At 40.4% G+C, this 21898-nt stretch overlaps 1 protein-coding gene and 1 long non-coding RNA gene across 7 annotated transcripts in view; one reads left to right on the top strand and one right to left on the bottom strand.

Moving 5' to 3' along the window:
* ITPR1 (inositol 1,4,5-trisphosphate receptor type 1) overlaps positions 1 to 2106 on the top strand; it is a 321127-nt gene extending 319021 nt beyond the window's left edge. For both annotated transcript variants that reach the window (XM_068559286.1, XM_068559285.1), the window contains exon 59: positions 713 to 2106. In XM_068559286.1, coding sequence (XP_068415387.1) covers positions 713 to 799 — 87 coding nt within the window. In that variant the 3' untranslated portion in view covers positions 800 to 2106. The remainder of the gene's footprint in view (positions 1 to 712) is intronic.
* LOC137774158 (uncharacterized) overlaps positions 1 to 21898 on the bottom strand; it is a 133504-nt gene that overhangs the window by 13920 nt on the left and 97686 nt on the right. For 3 of the 5 annotated variants that reach the window (XR_011075777.1, XR_011075775.1, XR_011075779.1), the window contains 4 exons: positions 11593 to 11653; positions 7926 to 8166; positions 2798 to 2979; positions 2240 to 2413 (listed from right to left, as the gene is read on the bottom strand). This is a non-coding gene — a long non-coding RNA (uncharacterized lncRNA). Of the gene's footprint in view, positions 1 to 2239; positions 2414 to 2797; positions 3170 to 7925; positions 8167 to 11592; positions 11654 to 21898 lie in introns of all 5 variants that reach the window. The other 2 variants (XR_011075776.1, XR_011075778.1) reach the window with 2 other exon arrangements.

Raw genomic sequence — 21898 nt, 5'->3', positions numbered from 1 at the left:
TTTAGTTCGGCAGCCAAAATGAACGGTACCAACCTCTTGTTTTGGGTTTTGCAAGCACTGTTTCATTTGACCAGCCTTAGGAAATGGTCTTTCCTATAAAGAGGAGACCTTTAGACACCTAAATGGTGTCTGTAGGTGGCAAGGAACAGTCACCACTGAGTGCCAGGCCATGATTATGTTATTTAGTCACCCTGGACCTCAGAGGAGAGGACATTCCTCACCTCCCTAGAAATGCTGTGTGATTTTTTTCTCGCAAATCAAAACTACCCAAGAGTCACTGGAGAGGAATCAAGACCCCCCCCCCCCCCCGCCCGAAGACTGTGGACTTAATCTCTCTTAAACCTAGGATTCTAAACACACTGCTTTTCTTGACAGTTTAGTGTGTTGTTACGATCATACAAAGCTATCAGTTGGAAGCGGATTTGGGAAACGATCAAGAACCTTGCGCTTTACCTGTTTTTTTTGTTCCTTTACGAAACAAGTAGAGAGCAAAGTTTCTGAATGTCGCGTTGCCTAAGGCACAGAATTCCCCATTCTGCCTAGGAAGATGATGTCCTTTTTGAAGTTCTGTGTTTGATATACTGACAGTACGCTGTTTGTAGAAAGTGGGTTTCAGTATAAACCATAACCACAGAGGTAATCTATGGTTGAGTATATGATTTGACGTACAGGAAGCGTCTGGGTCTAATGATGAAACTTTTTAACTTTCCAGATGACAGAACAAAGGAAGCAGAAACAAAGAATTGGTCTTCTAGGGCATCCTCCGCACATGAACGTCAACCCACAGCAGCCAGCATAAGCAAATGAAATAAAGGAATCGTATTTACCTTTTTAAATTATTTTTAGTGTGGGTATGGCTAATTCGTTCTGATTCACCCACAAAGGTTACATTTATGCTTAGTATATTTGTAAATACTCAGTTTTATACTGTATGTATATGATTGCTACTCTCAAGGTTTGGATATATGTATTGTAATTAGAATTGTTGGCATGATGAAATTTCGTTTGTGCCCAAAAATATTAAAAATGCCTTTTTTGGAAGGACTAAAGCAAGCACCGGATTTGCACTTGAACCACATGCTATAGATTTAAAAAAAGTGTATGACATGTATTTTGTATTTAAAACTAGGATAGCCAGTATTTATGTTTTTTATACAACTGTGCAATACCAATTATGCAATCACAATAACTTTGTAACTCCTGAGTATCCTAAGGGGAGTGCACATCTTTGAAGCTGGTGTGGTAATAAATAGTGCGTAATAAACGGTTAAATATCAAATGATGCTGCTGCCAAAATCATACTAATAGTGAGTTTCAGGCCCCCGGGCATTTTGTACCATATAATTATCCTGTGGTGATACTACTTCTCATCGCTAGCGGCGCGGGTGCCTCTGTCTCATGGTGACTGACTGACAGTGGTCCAAGCCTAGGAACTGTCAAGTCAGCGTTCCTTTTAAGAAAAGCAACTTTAGTTTCAAAGATACTTTAAGGCTTCTGAATTGATCACTTAAACTATTTCTTTAAGTAAGAAAGAGAGCTAAATTAGAGGCTCAGACTTTAGTTTGCCAAGTCAGTCAGTGAATTTTTTTAAAGGGAACTTCTTGATGCCACGTTTGAGGTAAATGCATACTGCTAGCCAATCAATCAATGTCATCTCCTAGGTGAATTCTGGTGTCACGTTATAAAGAAATGAGTAATTGAGGGGCTCTAGATTATCTAGTCCAAACAGTAGAGTTGATTTTTTTTCTTCATCTGAACCAACATGCTACAGTAGCTAAGAAGTATTTATTAAACTATATCCATCCATATAAAGATGAAATATGATCTATCCCATTAGAACTCATAGTTTGAACGCTGACATGTTATTCTTGTGAAAGAGCCACATTTTGGTTTTATTTCTTTGTCACATCATTTCTTTTCTTGATGGATGAAAAGTATGAAAGGAAACTTTTATATCTGTTGCCTAGTTTTGTACATGGATCTCATTTTACAAGAGAATCTCGCTACAGAAAAAGTTAAACATGTATTGAAAGCAGAGTTCTGAAATGAGTAAAGTTTGTAAATGCAGATATAAAAATAATATTTAATAAATGATGCAGAATAAAATACAGTGACGGACTGGCGGCTTTCATTTAGACATTTCTTTGCATCATAACAGCTATTCCAATTATGTATTTTCTTTAGGACCAATTTAAAGTATAACTGGTTTGCCTACCAGATTAATTCCAAAAATGCTTACCTGATTAATGATAACTGAGAACTACTTGAACAGATATGGGGCAGGGTTTATACAGTAGCCAGCCATTCATTCTTCTCGGTAAGTGACTGCCAAGCAGACTGTCACGAGCACCGCAGCACATGGTAATAAGGCTCCCACTCCTGCACTTTCCCTGGGGGACCTGCAACTTGCTACCTGCAATGCAAAGAATCACCAACAGGGAGGTTAGTTCTCACTCATGCCCAGCGGTCAGAGTCCTTCACGACAGTTGAAAATGTTTCGCAAAAGCTAACTCGTCTATCCAAAGGTAGTGAAACCTGTCCCCTCCTGAGAGCAATGCCCACCGTGGTTGCTCTTTTAACAAACACTGATTTTCCCTGTGCTTTGCTAAATAAGGATAATTACCATCCAATGTTGGGAACTAGGTCGTGATTAAATTCCAGTTAAATGACTAGTTTCAAAACCAATGCTTCTACTTTATAATTGATAACTTAAAAAAAAAAGTGAATAATTTTCCAGTCAGTGCAGCATATCCCCATAGAATTTTTCCATAATAAGGCAAGCCCAATAGATACGTACTTGTATCTATGAACAGATCGGCGCTCCATGCCGAACCCCCAACCTTCCCCGAACGTGAGCTCCAGCCAGCAAGGACTTGCTCCCCTTGGATCTCCCTTTGATCTCCTGAGCTGCCCAGCACGGAGAGGCAGTGTGTGTGGTTTGTCTCCCAAGCCCTGTCCCATCTCATTCACTGCAAAGTTCTGCAATGACACGTTCAGGTTGCAGCTTTTACAGGTTTGTCCTGTTTCATTCGAATCCTGTCACTTGAGATACAATCTTCATTCAACTCGCCAGCGTCAGCAGAAAATAAACGGAATTGGAATGCCACTCCACCCTACAAGCAGTAGATCCTACCCTTGGAGTTTGGGTGTGAACACAAAGCTGGTACAACTGAAACATAAAATTTGAAGTTATAACTCCTACAGCCTTTGATGTGTGGTTGTGATTTCACCTTTCTCCAGACATCGCTTTTTCAACACGTCTATTTCAAGGATCAAGGTCCAAGTCACCTTCAAAGTTACTCACCGAGGTGACAAATTAGTGCTATCGGGCTAAGAAACAAATGTGATAGCATACTACTAACATGCAAAAAGTCTTTTTGGCTCTGATTATTTAATTTTAAAAGTTTGCTGTAGCACGGATTCAAATTTCAAGATTTTGCCAAACTTCCTTAACTAAGCCACGTGTTAAGTCAAAGGGTCTGGGAAATTCCGTTCCACTTTTCTAACATTTATGTTTTCTGGCCCGTTTCTACTTATGTCCCTAAAATTATGTAGTGATAAACCTTGTTTCCCCCTGCAGATAAAGCTTCCACTCTGCTGAGTCCTAAAGCTTTACTTCATATTGCATCCTGCACAAATATTCTTAGAACCGTATGCCTTGACTCCTCACACACGCATACAAAATACAACTCTTTTCACTTTGTTTTTTAAAAATTTGATTCAACCTACCTGTTTCCAAGTTCATTACCGGTTGTTCTTCAGTCAATTTTACTCTATGTGGTTCTACTTTCTGAAAATGGATTGCTTGATCTTGCTCCTGTAAAAACTGCTCTTTCACCCTGTTTAAACATTTCCGAACATAAATTATAAAGCAAGCACACCTTACTTGTGGAAGCTAACCAGCAACTCAGCCTTTGCAGTAGCAAACTAAACAGAGCTTTACTTATGTGCTAGTGAGAAATTACCACGATCTTCACAGTAAACTAAGGAATTATCACATTAAAAACTCAATTATAGGGCCTCCCTGGTGGCACAGTGGTTAAGAACCTGCCTGCCAATGCAGGGGACACGGGTCCGAGCCCTGGTCCGGGAAGATGCCACATGCCGCGGAGCAGCTAAGCCCGTGCGCCACAACTACTGAGCCTGCGCTCTAGAGCTCGCGAGCCACGGCTACTGAGCCCGTGAGCCACAACTACTGAAGCCCGCGCACCTAGAGCCCGTGCTCCGCAACGAGAGAAGCCACTGCCATGAGAAGCCCGCGCACCGCAACGAAGAGTAACCCCTGCTCGCCGCAACTAGAGAAAGTCCGCGCACAGCAACAAAGACCCAATGCAACCAAAAATAAATAATAAATAAATTAATTCATTAATTTAAAAAAACCTCAATTATAGATTCCTGTATCCTCCTCCTACGGCTGGTTGGGATAATGCGCTAATGAGAAACAGCCTGAAAGTTTCTGATAGTTATTTTAAGGCTAATCATGAGACCATCGGTCTGACTTCTGGGCTACATAGAAGGAAATTTAGTCCTTCAATACTATTAAATACAAAAGGAGCATAACTACATACTTACACAAGCAGAGTTGAGTTGTGCTAAAATAATGTTTTCACAGATTTTAGAAAACAAAATGAGCTTGATAGAAGGCTTAATTTACATGACAGTAAAAGTCACCTTTACACAAGACAGGATATAGTAACAGAGGACTCCTACTGAAGGCTCTTGAGACAACGTGTTCGTATCTACCAAACCACAGAACGGGAGTGGAGCTTTCACTTTAAAGGTAAGAAATGGAGCCTTACAGTGGTAAAGTGACTTGCCCAAGGGCTTAGCTCCAGAATAAACAAAGCACTCCTGACTCAGCTAAACAGGAGAGAGCTCTTCCACCTGCTATCCCCATTCCAGAAACGGGCTATAGTATCTTATCGGTCATCAGTTTCCCATAACAGGTCTCCCTTTACAGAAAGTTCTTATGCAGAACTGTATTTTGTCCTACAATACAAATGGATTTCCTTTTCTTTTCAAATCTCTTTCATAAGAGGATCTACAAGCTAGAAAGTCCTGAATATGATTACTTTGTCAAGACTGAAAACTTTGTGGCAAAGATAAGAAGCTCCTAAAATCTCTATCTTTTACAACTACAAATCTCATATAAACATCTCTTATTTAATTGCATTTTTCAAAAGGAGAATCTGTTCTCTCAGTCAACGTGGCTTTCTCCACGTGAAAATATTCCATACAGACCGGCATCCTATCCTACCTACCACAGAAGTCGGTGCTGATTAGCCAACTCTGCTCTCTCATCTTCTTTTACAGTGATCATTTGTTAACAATCAACTAGAATGCTGGAAAGCCCCCGTAAAGATTTCGATTTTACAGAAAGTACCCAAAATTCCACCAGTTTTGCATCACAAAGCAGTGGTTAAAGTCAAGTTTTGAGTAAAATGCCACACGTGTGGTTTCTGTGGGTGGCTGCAGCTCAGAACGACTCTTAGGACTTGTCAGTTATCCACGGGGGAGAGCTAGGATGGCAATTATAAACTAAGACCATTCTGATCATGGTAACAATTCTCCATGCCTGGTATTGTATGCCATCTTTGGCAACTCTTAACAACCTAAAGGCTGATGCAGAAGCGTAACTAGCCTTCGAGTCTGGACCCCAAAACCTACCAAGTTGAAGAAAAGAAAAAGACCACTGGCAGCTTTTTACATTTGGTCACGTCCGACAACGCTCGTGGACAACCCTCCGGCTGCTGGTGATTTAAACTCATTTGGTAAAACAAATCTCGAGCTCACTGGGGTACTACATTAAAAAAAAAAAAAAAAATTAACGCAAAGAGAAACTTAAAATACTTTAAGGTCATGACAAACCAGTGTGAAAGAGAATCCTAACACCTAGAAGTGAAACTGCATCATTCACGCAGTCTGGAAAGAAAAAAGAAAGCTAAAAACCACTATAGATTAAGAATGCCGAGTTTGAGAAAACCCCTAAGGTGAATTCTGAACAACAACAACAACAAAAAAAAGAGTCCTACAACATAAGAAGTGCATACTGTATGCAAGACCCACTAATGGAAAGAGTTTGCCAGCATTTCTGTCATGACCTCACGAAAGACGTCTGGTCCCATGTAAATGAAACTTCAGGCAATCCAGGAATTTAACCTGTCCACTCCAGAACTTAATTCAGCTAATGATTTCATCTTTTTTCCCACATACTTGTCACCTATAACATCTCGCGAAGTCTTGTCAGAAGCTTTCTGTAAGTGCTCTGTAGAAGAAAAACAATTAAGATGCGGTATGACACTGGGACAAGGAACCAGAACCACACAAGGCTCGGCTGCTGAGTGTTAGTTTACTTCAGGGCCCCCATGGCAGCATGGTGGGAGGGAAAAAACTGGACCTTGAGGCTGGTAAGAGTCTTCATGCCAGCTCTACCACTTCAACGCTATGACTTTAAGCAAGTTCTTTAATCACTGTAATTTTCACACACACACACACACACACACACACACACACACACACACACACACACGCCCTGCCCGTTCCCCCAACCACCATCTAAAGACTGGAGACGCTACCACTTCTTTGGGCAGCAATAAGCTTTAAGAAAGGCAATATATGTCAAGTGTCGAGTATATACCTGACACGTGTCATTTCCCGTTCCTCTGCTACATCATCATTTCCTCGTGCTCAGGCCGACCCCCAATGTCAGCTAAATACTGCACGACCACAGCTACTTCTGTTCCTACTAGATGGGCCTGAAGTTATTACAGTGGGATCCTAAACCCCCAAGTCTTAACATGACACGTTTGGGACATATCGAGTCATTTTTAAAAACTGTATCTTTAACATCCGAATTGTTTTTACTATCCGTTTGAACTGAATTCATAAAGAAAGAAAACTATCATAGAGCTCATAACTTCCGGATAATTAATTCTCATGTTTATGATCAGAGTTGAATTTACGTCTGACTTCCTTTTTACAAAATCTTCATGGGAAGACACTTTATCTTAGGGGTGATGATGCATTTCCTTAGTTTATGAAGTGCCTTTACCTACATCCTCATTTAGGTAAAAGTCTCCCAACCCTGTTAAGTAGGTATTATCCCTGACATGTAGACGGTCCTAAACTGTACCATCTTTAACATTCAAATGCAAATTTTAGACCGTTATTTCACATAGCTGTACGAAGCCCAGGACTTTCCGTAATAATTTCAAGGATCCTAAGGTGAGCGCTTACAACTTCCTAATGATTCCTTGTCACTTTTTGATCCTAAATCCTGACTGCAACCTAATTCTCATCATCTCCCCTCTCTCTATTCCCCTCCACCCTAGTGTAGACACAGCCGTCTCTACTCTGTCTCCAAAACACATTAACACCTGGGTGTTGTGAAAAGCAGGCCTTTAGTAGAGGAAGATTTTAACTAATAAATAAATAACAAGTAAATAGTAAGAAACGATTTAAAACTGAGAATCAGACATTGAAGATCTCTGCCCCCTTCCTTTTCTGCCAGTGGAGTAGCCATTTGTATGCTCATCTCGAGCCTAATTCTAGGACCCACTTTCTCTCACCACCCCTGCCCAAACAAAAGCAAAATAAAAACAAAAAAAAACTTCCCTCCAGCTTCAAGTAAAAGCTAAAAATTCTTGTTTCTTTATTATACAGAACAATTTAAGCCCCCTGGTCCCAACCCCTCCCATCTAGATTAGCCCTTTACCTTGACAGAACGAAAGAAGACTATAATTCATCTGTCTTTAGCTTTCAACTCAAAGAGCAACCAGCTTTTAAAATAGCTTTATGTTTTTCCCTTCCTGATAACTCCCTATCTTAGAGAAGAAGAAATCAATTTAGAAAGGTGAAGCGATTTGGCCAAACTAGAACATCAGACCTGGGATTCAAAGGCAGATCATCTGACGATATACACTCACCCTTCGGTATCCATGGGGACCCCCGTGGACAGCAAAATCCGCGGGTGCTCATGTCCTTTACATAAGGAGTACAATCGGCCCTCCATTTACGCGGGTTCCGTAGCCACAGGCTCCACCTCCAAGGATTGGAGGGCTGACCGTATCATATACCTTCCTCTCTAGGCCAGCGCTTCACTATGCCGGGTGCAATCCTGCCGATGAGGTGCTGGGGCCTCGACCGGTCCACCTCTTCGGGGAGAATCTGTAAATACCAGGTAAGAGTTCTAAGAGATGCAAAGTAAGACTTCTTATGGGTAAGGGCTGTAACTAGTTTTTTTCATTCAATAACTAGTACAATTCCTGCCAATAAAGGGGCTCAAGGCACTTGAGGGGGAAAAAAAGATTGTGAACCTTCACGTAATCTGCTTGAGGGTTTTGGAGCCAAGGTCAATTAGGAGTCTTTCACTAAGGAAGGACTATTTAGCAGTGGCCCAAAAGGAGTTGCACAGACAACAAAAGATCAGGCAGTCACTACCCTTTTTGCTGCAGACCATTTAATCTTATAACTATCTGGTAATCATAATGCCTCTGGCCCCAGGAGTCCTGCTTCACAACCCCAAACCATCCCCCACTGCCCCCTCCCTCTCACTAGGTAACCCCAATCTCTCTCCCTTCTTTCAATTCTTATAACAGATAAACCTGTGCTGGCTTGTCTATCAAAGTCTAAAATGGGTTGGCAGGGGACTTCCCTGGTGGTCCAGTGGTTAACACTTCACCTTCCATGCAGGGGGTGCAGGTCCGATCCCTAGCCAGGGAGCTAAGATCCCACATGCCTCGCTGCCAAAAAAACAAAACATAAAAAAAAAAACAACACAGAAGCAATACTGTAACAAATTCAATAAGGACTTCAGAAATGGTCTTCATCAAAAAATTTAAAAAACTTAAAAAAAAAGAAGAGGGTTGGCAGGGTTGAATTCTTTCCGGAGGCCCTAGTGGAGAAATTACTTCCTTGCCTTTTTCAGCTTCTAGAGGCTGCCTGCGTTCCTTGGCTCGTTGCCTACTCCCATCTGTAAAGCTAGAAATGGCCAGTCGAGTCCCTTCACACCCTTTATCACACTATGATGCTATGCTTCCCTCCTTTACTTATGAGGAGCCTTGTGATTACATTGGTCCCACTTGAATAAACCAGGAAATCTCCCCATTTCAAAATCCTTAACATAATCACATCCACAAAATCCCTTTTGCCGTGTCAGGTAATACATTCACAGGGTCTGGGCATGAGGACTTGGACATCTTTAAGGGGCCCATTATTCCGCCCACCACATTTGCCTAAGCAGAAACCAGGCAGATGTTTAGGTTTAGGACAAGAAAAACAAATCGCCTGTTTTCACGCTTGACAGATTTGAATACAATTGGGAAGGTCACATTTTCCTATGGTCCAAACAGGCTGAACAAGTCAGTTAATTAACATGACCATTTACAATGATGAAGCTACAAATGATTACCCAAGACAGTCTGTGGCTTCCTTTTACTTTCACTATTGATACTCTTGGAGAACCAGAAACAGCTATTAAAAATGTGTTTACTTTTATGCAAACACACACACACACACACACACACACACACACCCCTTATTAGAGTTTTTATTACCTCAGGTTTTACTTGTAAGGATTAGCATGTCACAAATAAGTTAAGAGGGGGCAGAGTCAAGATGGCGGCAGGGGAGGACGCAGAGTTTGCGTCTCCCCACAACTAGGGTGCCTGCCGGACACTGGTGCGGGACATGGATGCCCGAGGGGAGGGGAGGAACCCCTGAGCGACCGGGTAGGACACGGGGGCACTGAGGTGGGAGGAGAAATGGAGGCTGGACAGGACGCACCCCTGAGGGGTGGCTCGAGGCGGGAGGGGTTCCCACGCCTGGAGAGACCCCGGGGGGCTCGGAGGATCAGGCGTTTCCCCTGCCCTATCAGGCCCTGGAAGCCTGCGGGGCTCCCGGGCCGGGCCCTCTGAGGCCCCCTGTGGGCTGTGTTGGTCCTAGGGGCACAGGAGGGAGGCGGGCGGGAGGGGGCCTCCAGGACCAGAGGATCGGGGAGGTGTGGCGGGCGTCTCCCAGGCCCACTCAGCCCCGGGAAGCCTGGACTCCCAGGCTGGGTCCCCGCCCTTCAAGGCCCCCTCCAGGCCACGTTGCTCCTAGGGGCAGAGGAGGGAGGGAGGAGGGGGGAAGAGGAGGAGAGGCAAATGGGGGGGACCCTCCTGGGCCGGGGGATCAGGGGAAGCACCGCAGGTGTTTCCCCCACCCACTTGGCTCTGGGAAGCCTGTTGGGCTTCCAGGTCTGGTCCTCTGATTTCCGGGGCTCCCTCCAGCCATGTGGGTGCTAGGGGCATAGGAGGGAGGAGGGGGGAAGAAGAGAGGTCAATGGGGAGGGGCCCTCCAGATTGGAGGATGCGGGGAACGGGCCTAGCACTATCCCCCGCCCACTCGGGCCCAGCGAGCCTGCTGGGGTCCTGGACCTGCTGCTGCGCCCTCCAGGGCCAGAGGCACTCCTGGGCCCCTCCTGCTGCATTAAGGCTAAACCCCGCCAACACCCCCCACCCCACCCCCCTTCTCCAGCCCTGTGGGTCCTAAGCATAAGCCCTGCCCACCGTGTAAACCCCACCCCTGCCTAAGCCCCGCCCAGCACAGCCAAGGCATTTTCTGGCTTTTTTTCCCCCTCCCCTTTTTACTATTGTGGTTCTGTTTTACCTTCCGGTTGTTGTTTTATCTAAATTTTTGTTTTTCTGTCCTTTCTAACATATCTGTCAGTTTTCTAATCTTATTTTATTTTTTCCTCTTTGTTATCGTTCTGCTCCTTTTTTCTTTTTTTTTTTTTTTTTTTTTTTGCCACCCCTTGCAGCTTGCAGGATCTTGGTTTCCGAGCCAGGGGTCGGGCAAGAGCTCCTGTGGTAGAAAGTCCGGTCGGGCCAGAGCTCCTGCAGTAGAAAGTCCAAGTCCAAACCACTGGTTTAACAGAGAACCTCAGACCCCAGGGAATATTCATCAGAGTGAGGTCTCCCACAGGTGCTCATCTCATCAACAAGACCCAGCTCTACCCAACAGCCTAAAAACTCCAGTGTTGGAAGCCTCAGGCCAAACAACCAGTAAGACAGGAACACAATCCCACCCATCAAAAATTAAAAAATAAAAAATAAATGAGATGACAAAAAAATATGTCACAGATGAAGGAGCAAGGTTAAAACCTACAAGACCAAATAAATGAAGAGGAAATAGGCAATCTGCCTGAAAAACAATTCAGAGTAATGATAGTAAAGATGATCCAAAATCATGGAAACAGAATGGAGGCATGGATTGAGAAAATAAATGTTTAACAAAGATCTAAAAGAACTACAGAACAAACAAATAGAGATGAACAACACAGTAACTAAAATGAAAAATACTCTAGAAGGAATCAGTAACAGAATACCTGAGGCAGAAAAACGAATAAGTGAGTTGGAAGACAGAATGGTGGAAATAACTGCCGAGGCGCAGAATAAAGAAAAAAGAATGAAAAGAACTGAGGACAGTCTCAGAGACCTCTGGGACAACACTAAACGCACCAACATTTGAATTATAGGGGTCCCAGAAGAAGAAGAGAAAAAGAAAGGGTCTGAGAAAATATCTGAAGAGATTATAGTCGAAAACTTCACTAACCTGGGAAAGGAAATAGTCACACAAGTCCAGGAAGCACAGAGAGTCCCATACAGGATAAACCCTAGGAGAAACACACCAAAACACATATTAATCAAACTAACAAAAATTTAAAATAAAGAAAAACTATTAAAAGCAGCAAAGGAAAAGCAAAAACAAAAACATAAAAAGGAATCCCCATAAGGTTATCACCTGATTTTTCAGCAGAAACTCTGCAGGCCAGAAGGGAGTGGCAGGATATACTTAAAGTGATGAAAGAGAAAAACCTACAACAAAGATTACTCTACCCAGCACGGATCTCATTCAGATTCCACAGAGAAACCAAAAGCTTCACAGACAGGCAAAAGCTATGAGAATTCAGCACCACCAAACCAGTGCTACAACAAATGCTACAGGAACTTCTCTAGGCAGGAAACACAAGAGAAGAAAAGGACCCACAGAAACAAACCCAAAACAATTAAGAAAATGGTAATAGGAACGTACATATCAATAATAACCTTGAACGTAAATGGGTTAAATGCTCCAACCAAAAGACAAAGACTGGCTGAATGGAAACAAAAACAAGACACATATATATATGCTGTCTACAAGAGACCCACTTCAGACCTAGGGGTACATACAGACTGAAAGTGAAGGCATGGAAAAAGATATGCCATGGAAATGGAAATCAAAAGAAAGCTGGAGTAGCAATAATTGTATCAAATGAAATAGACTTTGAAATAAAGACTGTTACAAGAGATAAGGAAGGACACTACGTAATGATCAAGGGATCAATCCAAGAAGAAGATATAACAATTATAAATATTTATGCACCCAGCATAGGAGCATCTCAGTACATAAGGTAAATGCTAAAAACCATAAAAGGGGAAATGGACAGTAACACAATAATAGTAGGGGACTTTAACACCCCACTTACACCAGTGGACAGATCATCCAAACAGAAAGTAAATAAGGAAACAGGAGCTTTAAATGACACAATAGACCAGATAGATTTAATTGATATCTATAGGACATTCCACCTGAAAGTGGCAGAATACACTTTCTTCTCAAGTGCACACGGAACATTCTCCATGATAGACCACACCTTGGGTCACAAATCAAGCCTCGGTAAATTTAAGAAAATTGAAATCACATCAAGCATCTTTTCAGACCACAACGCCATGAGACTGGAAATCAGTTACAGGAAAAAATTTGTGAAAAACACAAATACATGAATGATAAACAGTGTGCTAATAAATAACCAAGAGAGCACTGAAGAAATCAAAGAAGAAATTTAAAAAATCCATATAAACAAATGACACCAAAACACGACAACCCAAAACGTATGGGATGCAGCAAAAGCAGTTCTAAGAGGGAAGTTTACAGCAATTCAATCTCATCTCAAGAAACAAGAAAAATCTCAAATAAACGATCTAACCTTACACCTAAAGCAACTAGAGAAAGAGGAACAAACAAAACCCAAAGTCAGTAGAAGGAAAGAAATCATAAAGATCAGAGCAGAAATAAATGAAAGAGAAACGAAGAAAACAACAGCAAAGATCAATAAAACTAACAGCTGGTTCTTTGAGAAGATAAACAAAATTGATAAACCTTTAGCCAGACTCATCAAGAAAAAAAGGGAGAGGACGCAAATCAATAAAATGAGAGACGAAAAAGGAGAAATCACAACTTACACCACAGAAATACAAGGGATTATAAGAGACTACTACAAACTACGATATGCCAATAAAATGGACATCCACAAAGAAATGGACAAACTCATGGAAAGGTGTAATTTTCCAAGACTGAACCAGGAAGAATTAGAAAATATAAACAGACCTATCACAAGTAATGATATTGAAACTGTAATTAAAACTCTTCCAAGAAACTAAAGTCCAGGACCAGATGGCCTCACAGGCGAATTCTATCAAACATTTAGAGAAGAGCTCACCCCTATCCTTCTCCAACTCTTCCAAAATACTGCAGAGGGAGGAACACTCCCAAATTTGTTCTACGAAGACACCATCACCCTGATACCAAAACCAGACAAAGATATCACAAAAAAAGAAAATTACATACCAATATCACTGATGAACATAGATGCAAATATCCTGAACAAAATACTAGCAAACAGAATCCAACAACACATTAAAAGGATCATACACCATGATCAAGTGGGATTTATCCCAAGAAGGCAAGGATCCTTCAATATATGCAAATCAATCAATGTGATACATGATATTAACAAGTTAAGGAATAAAAACCATATGATCATCTCAACAGATGCTGAAAAAGCTTTTGACAAAATTCAACATCCACTTGTGATAAGAAATCTCCAGAAAATGGACATAGAGGGAACCTACCTCAACATAATAAAGGCCATATATGATAAACCCACAGCCAACATCATACTCAATGGTGAAAAACTGAAAGCATTTCCACTAAGATCAGGAACAAGACCAGGATGTCCACTCGTGATCACCACTCTTATTCAACACACTTTTGGAATTCCTAGCCATGGCAATCAGAGAAGAAAAAGAAATAAAAGGAATCCAAATTGGAAAAGAAGAGAAAAAACTGTCACTGTTTGCAAATGACATGATACTATACATAGGGAATCCTAACGATGCCACCAGAAAACTACTAAAACTAATCAATGAATTTGGTAAGGTTGCAGGATACAAAATTAATGCACAGAAATCTCTGGTATTCCTATACACTAATGATGAAAAATCAGAAAGAGAAATTAAGGAGACACTCCCATTTACCACTGCAACAAAACGAATAAAATACCTAGGAATAAACCTACCTAAGGAGAAAAAAGACTTGTACTCAGAAAACTATAAAACTCTGATGAAAGAAATCAAAGATGACATAAACAGATGAAGAAATATACCATGTTCTTGGATTGGAAGAATCAATATTGTAAAAATGACTATACTATCCAAAGCAATCTACAGATTCAATGCAATCCCTATCAAACTACCAATGGCATTCTTCACAGAATTAGAACAAAAAATTTTACAATTTATATGGAAACACAAAAGGCCCTGAATAGCCAAAGCAATCTTCAGAAAGAAAAACGGAGCTGGAGGAATCAGGCTCCTGGACTTCAGACTATACTACAAAGCTACAGTAATCAACACAGTATGGTACCGGCACAAAAACAGAAATACAGATCAATGGTACAGAATAGGAAGCCCAGAAATGAGCCCACGCACGTATGGTCACCTAAGTTATGACAAAGGAGGCAAGAACATACAATGGAGAAAAGACAGCCTCTTCAATAAGTGGTGCTGGGAAAACAGGACAGCTACATTTAAAATAATGAAATTAGAACACTCCCTAACACCATACACAAAAATAAACTCAAAATGGATTAAAGACCTAAATGTTAACACTGGACACTATAAAACTCTTCGACAAAAATGTAGGAAAAACACTATTCGATATAAACCACAGCAAGATATTTTTTGACCCACCTCCTAGAGTAATGAAAATAAAAACAAAAATAAACAAATGGGCCCTAATGGAACTTAAAAGCTTTTGCACAGCAAAGGAAACCATAAACAAGATGAAAAGACAACCCACAGAACGGGAGAATATATTTGAAAATGAAGTGACGGACAAAGGATTAATCTCCAAAATACACAAGCAGCTCATGCAGCTCAATATCAAAAAAACAAACAACCCAATTAAAAAATAGGCAAAAGACCTAAACAGACATTTCTCCAAAGAAGACATACAGATGTCCAAGAGGCACACGAAAACACGCTCAACATCACTAATCATTAGAGAAATGCAAATCAAAACCACAGTGAGGTATCACCTCACACAGGTCAGAATGGCCATCATCAACAAATCTACAAACAATAAATGCTGGAGAGGGTGTGGAGAAAAGGGAACCCTCCTGCACTGTTGGTGGGAATGTAAATTGGTACAGCCACTATGGAGAACAGTATGGAGGTTCCTTAAAAAACTAAAAATACAACTACCATATGACCCAGCAATCCCACTACTGGGCATATACCCAGAGAAAACCATAATTCGAAAAGATTCATGCACCCCAATGTTCACTGCAGCATTATTTACAATAGCCAGGACATGGAAGCAACCTAACTGTCCATCGACAGATGAATGGATAAAGAAGATGTGGTACATATTTACAATGGAATATTATTCAGCCATAAAAAGGAATGAAACTGGGTCATTTGTAGAGATGTGGATGGACCTAGAGTCTGTCATACAGAGTGAAGTAAGCCAGAAAGAGAAAAACAAATATCGTATATTAAGGCATATATGTGGAATCTAGAAAAATGGTACAGATGAACCTATTTGTAGGGCAGGAATAGAGACGCAGATGTAGAGAACAGACATGTGGACACAGTGGAGGAAAGAGGGGGTGGGACAAATTGGGAAATTAGGTTTGACATACACTACCATGTGTAAAATAGCTAGCTAGTGGGAACCTGCTGTGTAGCACATGGAGCTCAGCCCGGGGCTCTGTGACGACCTAGGTGGGTGGGATGGGGGGAGTGGGAGGGAGGTCCAAGAGGGAGGGGATATAGGTATACATACAGCTGACTCACTTCATTGTACAGCAGAAACTAACATAACATTGTAAAGCAATTTTACTCCCATAAAAAATAATTAATTAATTAAAAAAAAAAAAAGTTAAGATCCAGTGAGGTACAAAGAAAACAAAAGTGGACCAAAAACTTCCCAACCAGATAACCGCTGTTGATCAAACAAATGTACAACAAAACATACCTATATAAGATTAGAAAATTTAAATAATATGCCATTCATATATCTTCTTTGGTGAAATGTTTTTTCAAACTTTTTGTTCACTTCTTAATTTCTTTGATATTACTGAATTTTGAAAATTTTTTTAATATTCTGGTTGCCAATTCTTTATCAAATATATGTTTTGAAAATATTTCTTTCCTGGTCTGTGGATTGTCTTTTCATTTTCTTAACACAGCTTTTCAAAAACCTTAAGTTTTTAATTTTGATGAAACCCAATTTATCCATTTTTTTTTTTAATGGTCACAATTTTTGTGTCCTAAGAAATCTTTGCCTAACTAAGATCCCAAAGATTTTCTCCTATGTTTTCTTCTAGAACAGCAGTGCATAAGACTGTTTTCTGTGATGATAGAAATATGCTCTAATCTAAGCTAGAGTAATCAAGACAGTATGGTACTGGCACAAAAACAGAAATATAGATCAATGGAACAGGATAGAAAGCCCAGAGATAAACCCACACACACATGGTCACCTTATCTTTGACAAAGGAGGCAAGAATATACAATGGAGAAAAGACAGCCTCTTCAGTATGTGGTGCTAGGAAAACAGGACAGCTACATGTAAAAGAACGAAATTAGAACACCTCCTAACACCATACACAAAAATATACTCAAAATGGATTAAAGACCTAAATGTAAAGCCAGACACTATAAAACTCCTAGGGGAAAACACAGGCAGAACACTCTTTGACAGCAAGATCCTTTTTGAGCCACCTCCTAGAGTAATGAAAATAAAAACAAAAATAAATAAATGGGACCTAGTGAAACTTAAAAGCTTTTGCACAGCAAAGGAAACCATAAGCAAGACGAAAAGACAACCCTCAGAATGGGAGAAAATATTTGCAAAGGAAACAACTGACAAAGGATTAATCTCCAAAACATACAAGCAGCTCATGCAGCTCCATATCAAAAAAACAAACAACCCAATCCAAAAATGGGCAGAAGACCTAAATAGACATTTCTCCAAAGAAGACATACAGATGGCTAACAAACACATGAAAAGATGCTCAACATCACTAATCATTAGAGAAATGCAAATCAAAACTGCAATGAGGTATCACCTCACACTGGTCAGAATGGCCATCATCAAAAAATCTACAAGCAATAAATGCTGGACAGGGTGTGGAGAAAAGGGAACCCTCTTGCAGTGCTGGTGGGAATGTAAATTGATACAGCCACTATGGAGAACAGTACGGAGGTTCCTTACAAAACTAAAAATAGAACTACCATATGACCCAGCAATCCCACTACTGGGCATATACCCTGAGAAAACCATAATTCAAAAAGAATCATGTACCAAAATGTTCATTGCAGCTCTATTTACAATAGACAGGACATGGAAGCAACCTAAATGTCCATCGACTGATGAATGGATAAAGAAGATGTGGCACATATATAGAATGGAATATTACTCAGCCATAAAAAGGAAAGAAATTGAGTCATATGTAGTGATGTGGATGGACTTAGAGTCTGTCATACACAGTGAAGTAAGTCAGAAAGAGAAAAACAAATACCATGTATTAATGCATATATATGGAATGTAGAAAAATGGTACTGATGAACCTAGTGGCAGAACAGGAATAGAGATGCAGACATAGAGAAAGGACTTGTGGACACAGGGAGGGAAGGGGAGGGTGGGACGAACTGAGGGACTAGCACTGACAATATATACACTACCATGTGTGAAACCGATAGATAGTGGGAAGCTGCTGTATAGCACAGGGAGGCCAGCTCAGTGCTCTGTGACAACCTAGAGGGGTGGGATGGGGAGGGTGGGAGGGAGGTGCAAGAGAGAGGGGATACAGGTATACGTATAGCTGATTCACTTTGTTATACAGCAGAAACTAACACAACATTACAAAGCAATTATAATCCAATAAAGATATAAAAGAATAATAATGAAATATATTTTTAAAAAAACAGAAAAGCCTTTCCCACCAAGCTCAAAAAAAAAAAAAGAAAAGAAAAGAAATATGCGGTAATCTGAGCTAATCAATACAGCTTTAGTTAGCCACCCATGGCCATTGAGGACTTGACACGTGGCTAGAACAACTAAGCAGCTGAATTGTCACACTGTATTTAGTTTTAATTATTTAAATTTAAATAGCCACATGTGGCTAACAGATGCAACAGGAAGTTCTAGAAGTGCTGTAGTTTTAAATTTTACATTTTGGTCTATGACACATTTTTAGTTAATTTTTGTATACATACAAGGTTCATTTTTAAAAATATGGATGTCAATTATTCCAGCACCAAGTTTTTGAAAAGACTATCTCTACTCCCATGAGTTATCTTGGCATCTTTGTCCAAAGTCAGACCATGTTTGTGTGGTCTGTTCCTGTACTCTGTATTCTATTCCATCGGCCTATGTGTCTTTCCACTCACCAATACCTCATTGTCTTCATATATGGTCAATTGCTCTTCGACAAGCATACCAAGAATACATAACGGGGAAAGGTTAGTCTCTTCAACAAACGATGCTGGGAAAACTGGATATCCACATGCAAAAGGATGAAACTGGACCCTTATCTTACACCATACATATATATCAACTCAAAATGTACTAAAAATTTAAATATAAGACCTGAAACTCTAAAACTCCAAGAAGAAAACATAGGGGAAAATCTTCATGACACTGGTCTTGGCACTGATTTGAACACGAAAAGGATACGCAACAAAAGCAAAAATGGACAAGTGGGGCTACATCAAACTAAAAAGCTTCTGCACAGCAAAGTAAAGAATCAAGAGCGAAAAGGCAACCTATGGAAAGGGAGAGAGTATTTGCAAACTGATAAGAGATTAATATTCAAAATATATAAGGAACTACTACTACTCAACAGCAAAAAAACAAATAAGCTGGTTAAAAATGGGCAAAAGACTGGGGGAGACATTTCTCCAAAGAAGATCTACAAATAGCCAACAGTTATATGAAAAGATGTTCATCATCAGGGAAATGCAAATCAAAAAACCACAATGAGATACCACCTCACACCTCTCAGGATGGCCATTATCAAGAAAACAAAATAACAAGTGTTGGTGCGGCTGTAGAGAAACTGTAAGCCTGGTACACTGATGGTGAGAATGTCAGATGGTGCAGCCACTATGGAGAACAGTAGGGAGGTTCCTCAAAAATTAAAAATAGAACTACCATATGATCCAGCAATCCAATTACTGGGTATCTATCCAAGAGAATTGAAATCAAGATATCAAAGTGATATCTACACTCCCAAGTTCACTGAAGCACTGTTCACAAGATCTAAGAGGTGGAAACAATCTAAATATTAGTCAACAGATGAATGGATAAAGAAAATGTGGCATATACATACAGTGAAATACTATTCAGCCATAAAAAGAAGGATATCCTTTTGTATGCTACAGCATGGATGAAACTTGAGGACCTTATACGAAGTGAAATAAGCCAGCCAGGACAAATACTGCATTATTCCAGTTATATGAGTTATCTAAAGTAGTCAGTCATCAAAGTACAAGAAGAATGGTGGTAGCCAGGGTCTGAAGGAAAGGGGAAATGGGGAGTTGCTATTCAATGGGTATAAACTTCCAGTAGTAAAAGATAAAAAATTCTACAGATCTGCTACATGACATTGTGCTTGTAGTTAACAATACTGTATACTAATTTATTAAGAGAGTAGATCTCATCTTCTGTATTTTATGTTCTTACCATACTTTAAAGAAACAAAAAAAACAGCAGCCCAGAAGCTTCGATTTTGCCAGTGGCAAATCTTACCTCAGCTTTCCGAGGAGCAGAGACACTGTACTGTTCTGCACTGCCTGTGCAATGAATTCGGGGAAGTTTCTCCTGGGTTAGGGTGGTGGATACAGAAGTCAAACTATGGAGTCCACAAAAAATAATGAGAAATCCAGAACAGCCTACTGGAATCTTCACTCTGGGCCATTCTTGATGCTCAGCACCATCCCAGATCTCCAGCTTCCCGGTATATAAGAACCTCAAGGTTGGGACTTCCCTGTTGGCACAGTGATTAAGACTCCGTGCTCCCAAGGCAGGGGGCCCAGGTTCAATTGCTGGTCCGGGAACTAGATCCCACACGCATGCCTCAACTAAGAGTTCACATGCCACAACTAAGGAGACTGCCTGCTGCAACAAAGGAGCCTGACTGCCATAACTAAGGAGCCAGCGAGCCACAACTAAGGAGCCCGCCTGCCACAACTAAGACCCGACACAACCAAATAAGTAAATAAATAAATATTAAAAAAAAAAGAACCTCAAGGTAGCTCTGCTTGACCACAGCAGACACCCATCGTTAAAGAGGACCCTAAAAAGCTTCATCATGAGCCAGCTGGGGGTTTGAAAAACACTGGAAAGAGCTTATTTAATAAAAGGCAATTAGAGATTGAGATAACAGCATGATTGGAGACGAGATGGCAGAGTAGAAGGACTTGAGCTCACCTCCTCTCATGAAAATACCAAAATCACAACTAACCACTGAACAACCATCGACAAAAAAAGACTACAACCTACCCAAAAAAGATATTCTACATCCAAAGACAAAGAAGAAGCCACAACAAGACAGTAGGAGGGGTGCCTTCGCAATACAATCAAATCCCATACCCACTGGGTGGGCAACCCACGAACAGGAAAGTAATTACATTGCTGAGGTTTTCTCACAGGAATGAGAGAAAACAACAGCAAAGATCAATAAAACTAAAAGCTGGTTCGTTCAGAAGATAAACACAATTGATAAACCTTTAGCCAGCTTCATTAAGAAAAAGAGGTGGAAGGCTCAAATCAATAAAATTAGAAATGAAGACTCACAGACATAGAAAACAAACTCATGGTTACCAAAGGGGGAATGGAGGGGGAGGAATAAATCGGGAGTTTGGGATTAGCAGATGCAAACTACTATATATAAAAGAGAGAAACAACAAGGTCCTACTGTATAGCACAGGGAACTATATTCTATATCCTGTAATAAACCATAATGGAAAAGAATATGAAAAATAATATATAATATATATATCACAAATATATATGAACTACTTTGCTGTACACCAGAAACTAACACAACATTGTAAATTAAGTATACTTCAATTAAAAAAAAAAAATTTTAAACCCCCCCAAAAAATAAAAATAAAATAAAATAAAATAAAATTAGAAATGAAAAAGGAGAAGTTACAACTGACACCACAGAAATACAAAGGATCATAAGAGACTACTATGAGCAACTCTACACCAGTAAAATGGACAACCTAGAAGAATGGACAAATTCTTAGAAAGGTACAATCTTCCAAGACTGAACCAGGAAGAAATAGAAAATATGAACAGACCCATCACAAGTACTGAAATTGAAACTGTGATTTTAAAACTTCAAACAAACAAAAGTCCATGACTAGATGGCTTCACAAGAGAATTCCATCAAACATTTTGAGAAGAGTTAACACCTATCCTTTTGAACCTATTCCAAAAAACTGCAGAGGAAAGAACATCCACAAACTCATTCTGATATCAAAACCATCACCCTGATACCAAAACAAGACAAAGATACCAC

Source organism: Eschrichtius robustus, chromosome 12 (assembly GCF_028021215.1).
Source record: "Eschrichtius robustus isolate mEscRob2 chromosome 12, mEscRob2.pri, whole genome shotgun sequence".
Taxonomy (NCBI): domain Eukaryota; kingdom Metazoa; phylum Chordata; class Mammalia; order Artiodactyla; family Eschrichtiidae; genus Eschrichtius; species Eschrichtius robustus.
The sequence above is the reverse complement of the archived record's forward strand: the minus strand, read 5'-3'. Positions and strand labels throughout refer to the sequence as shown.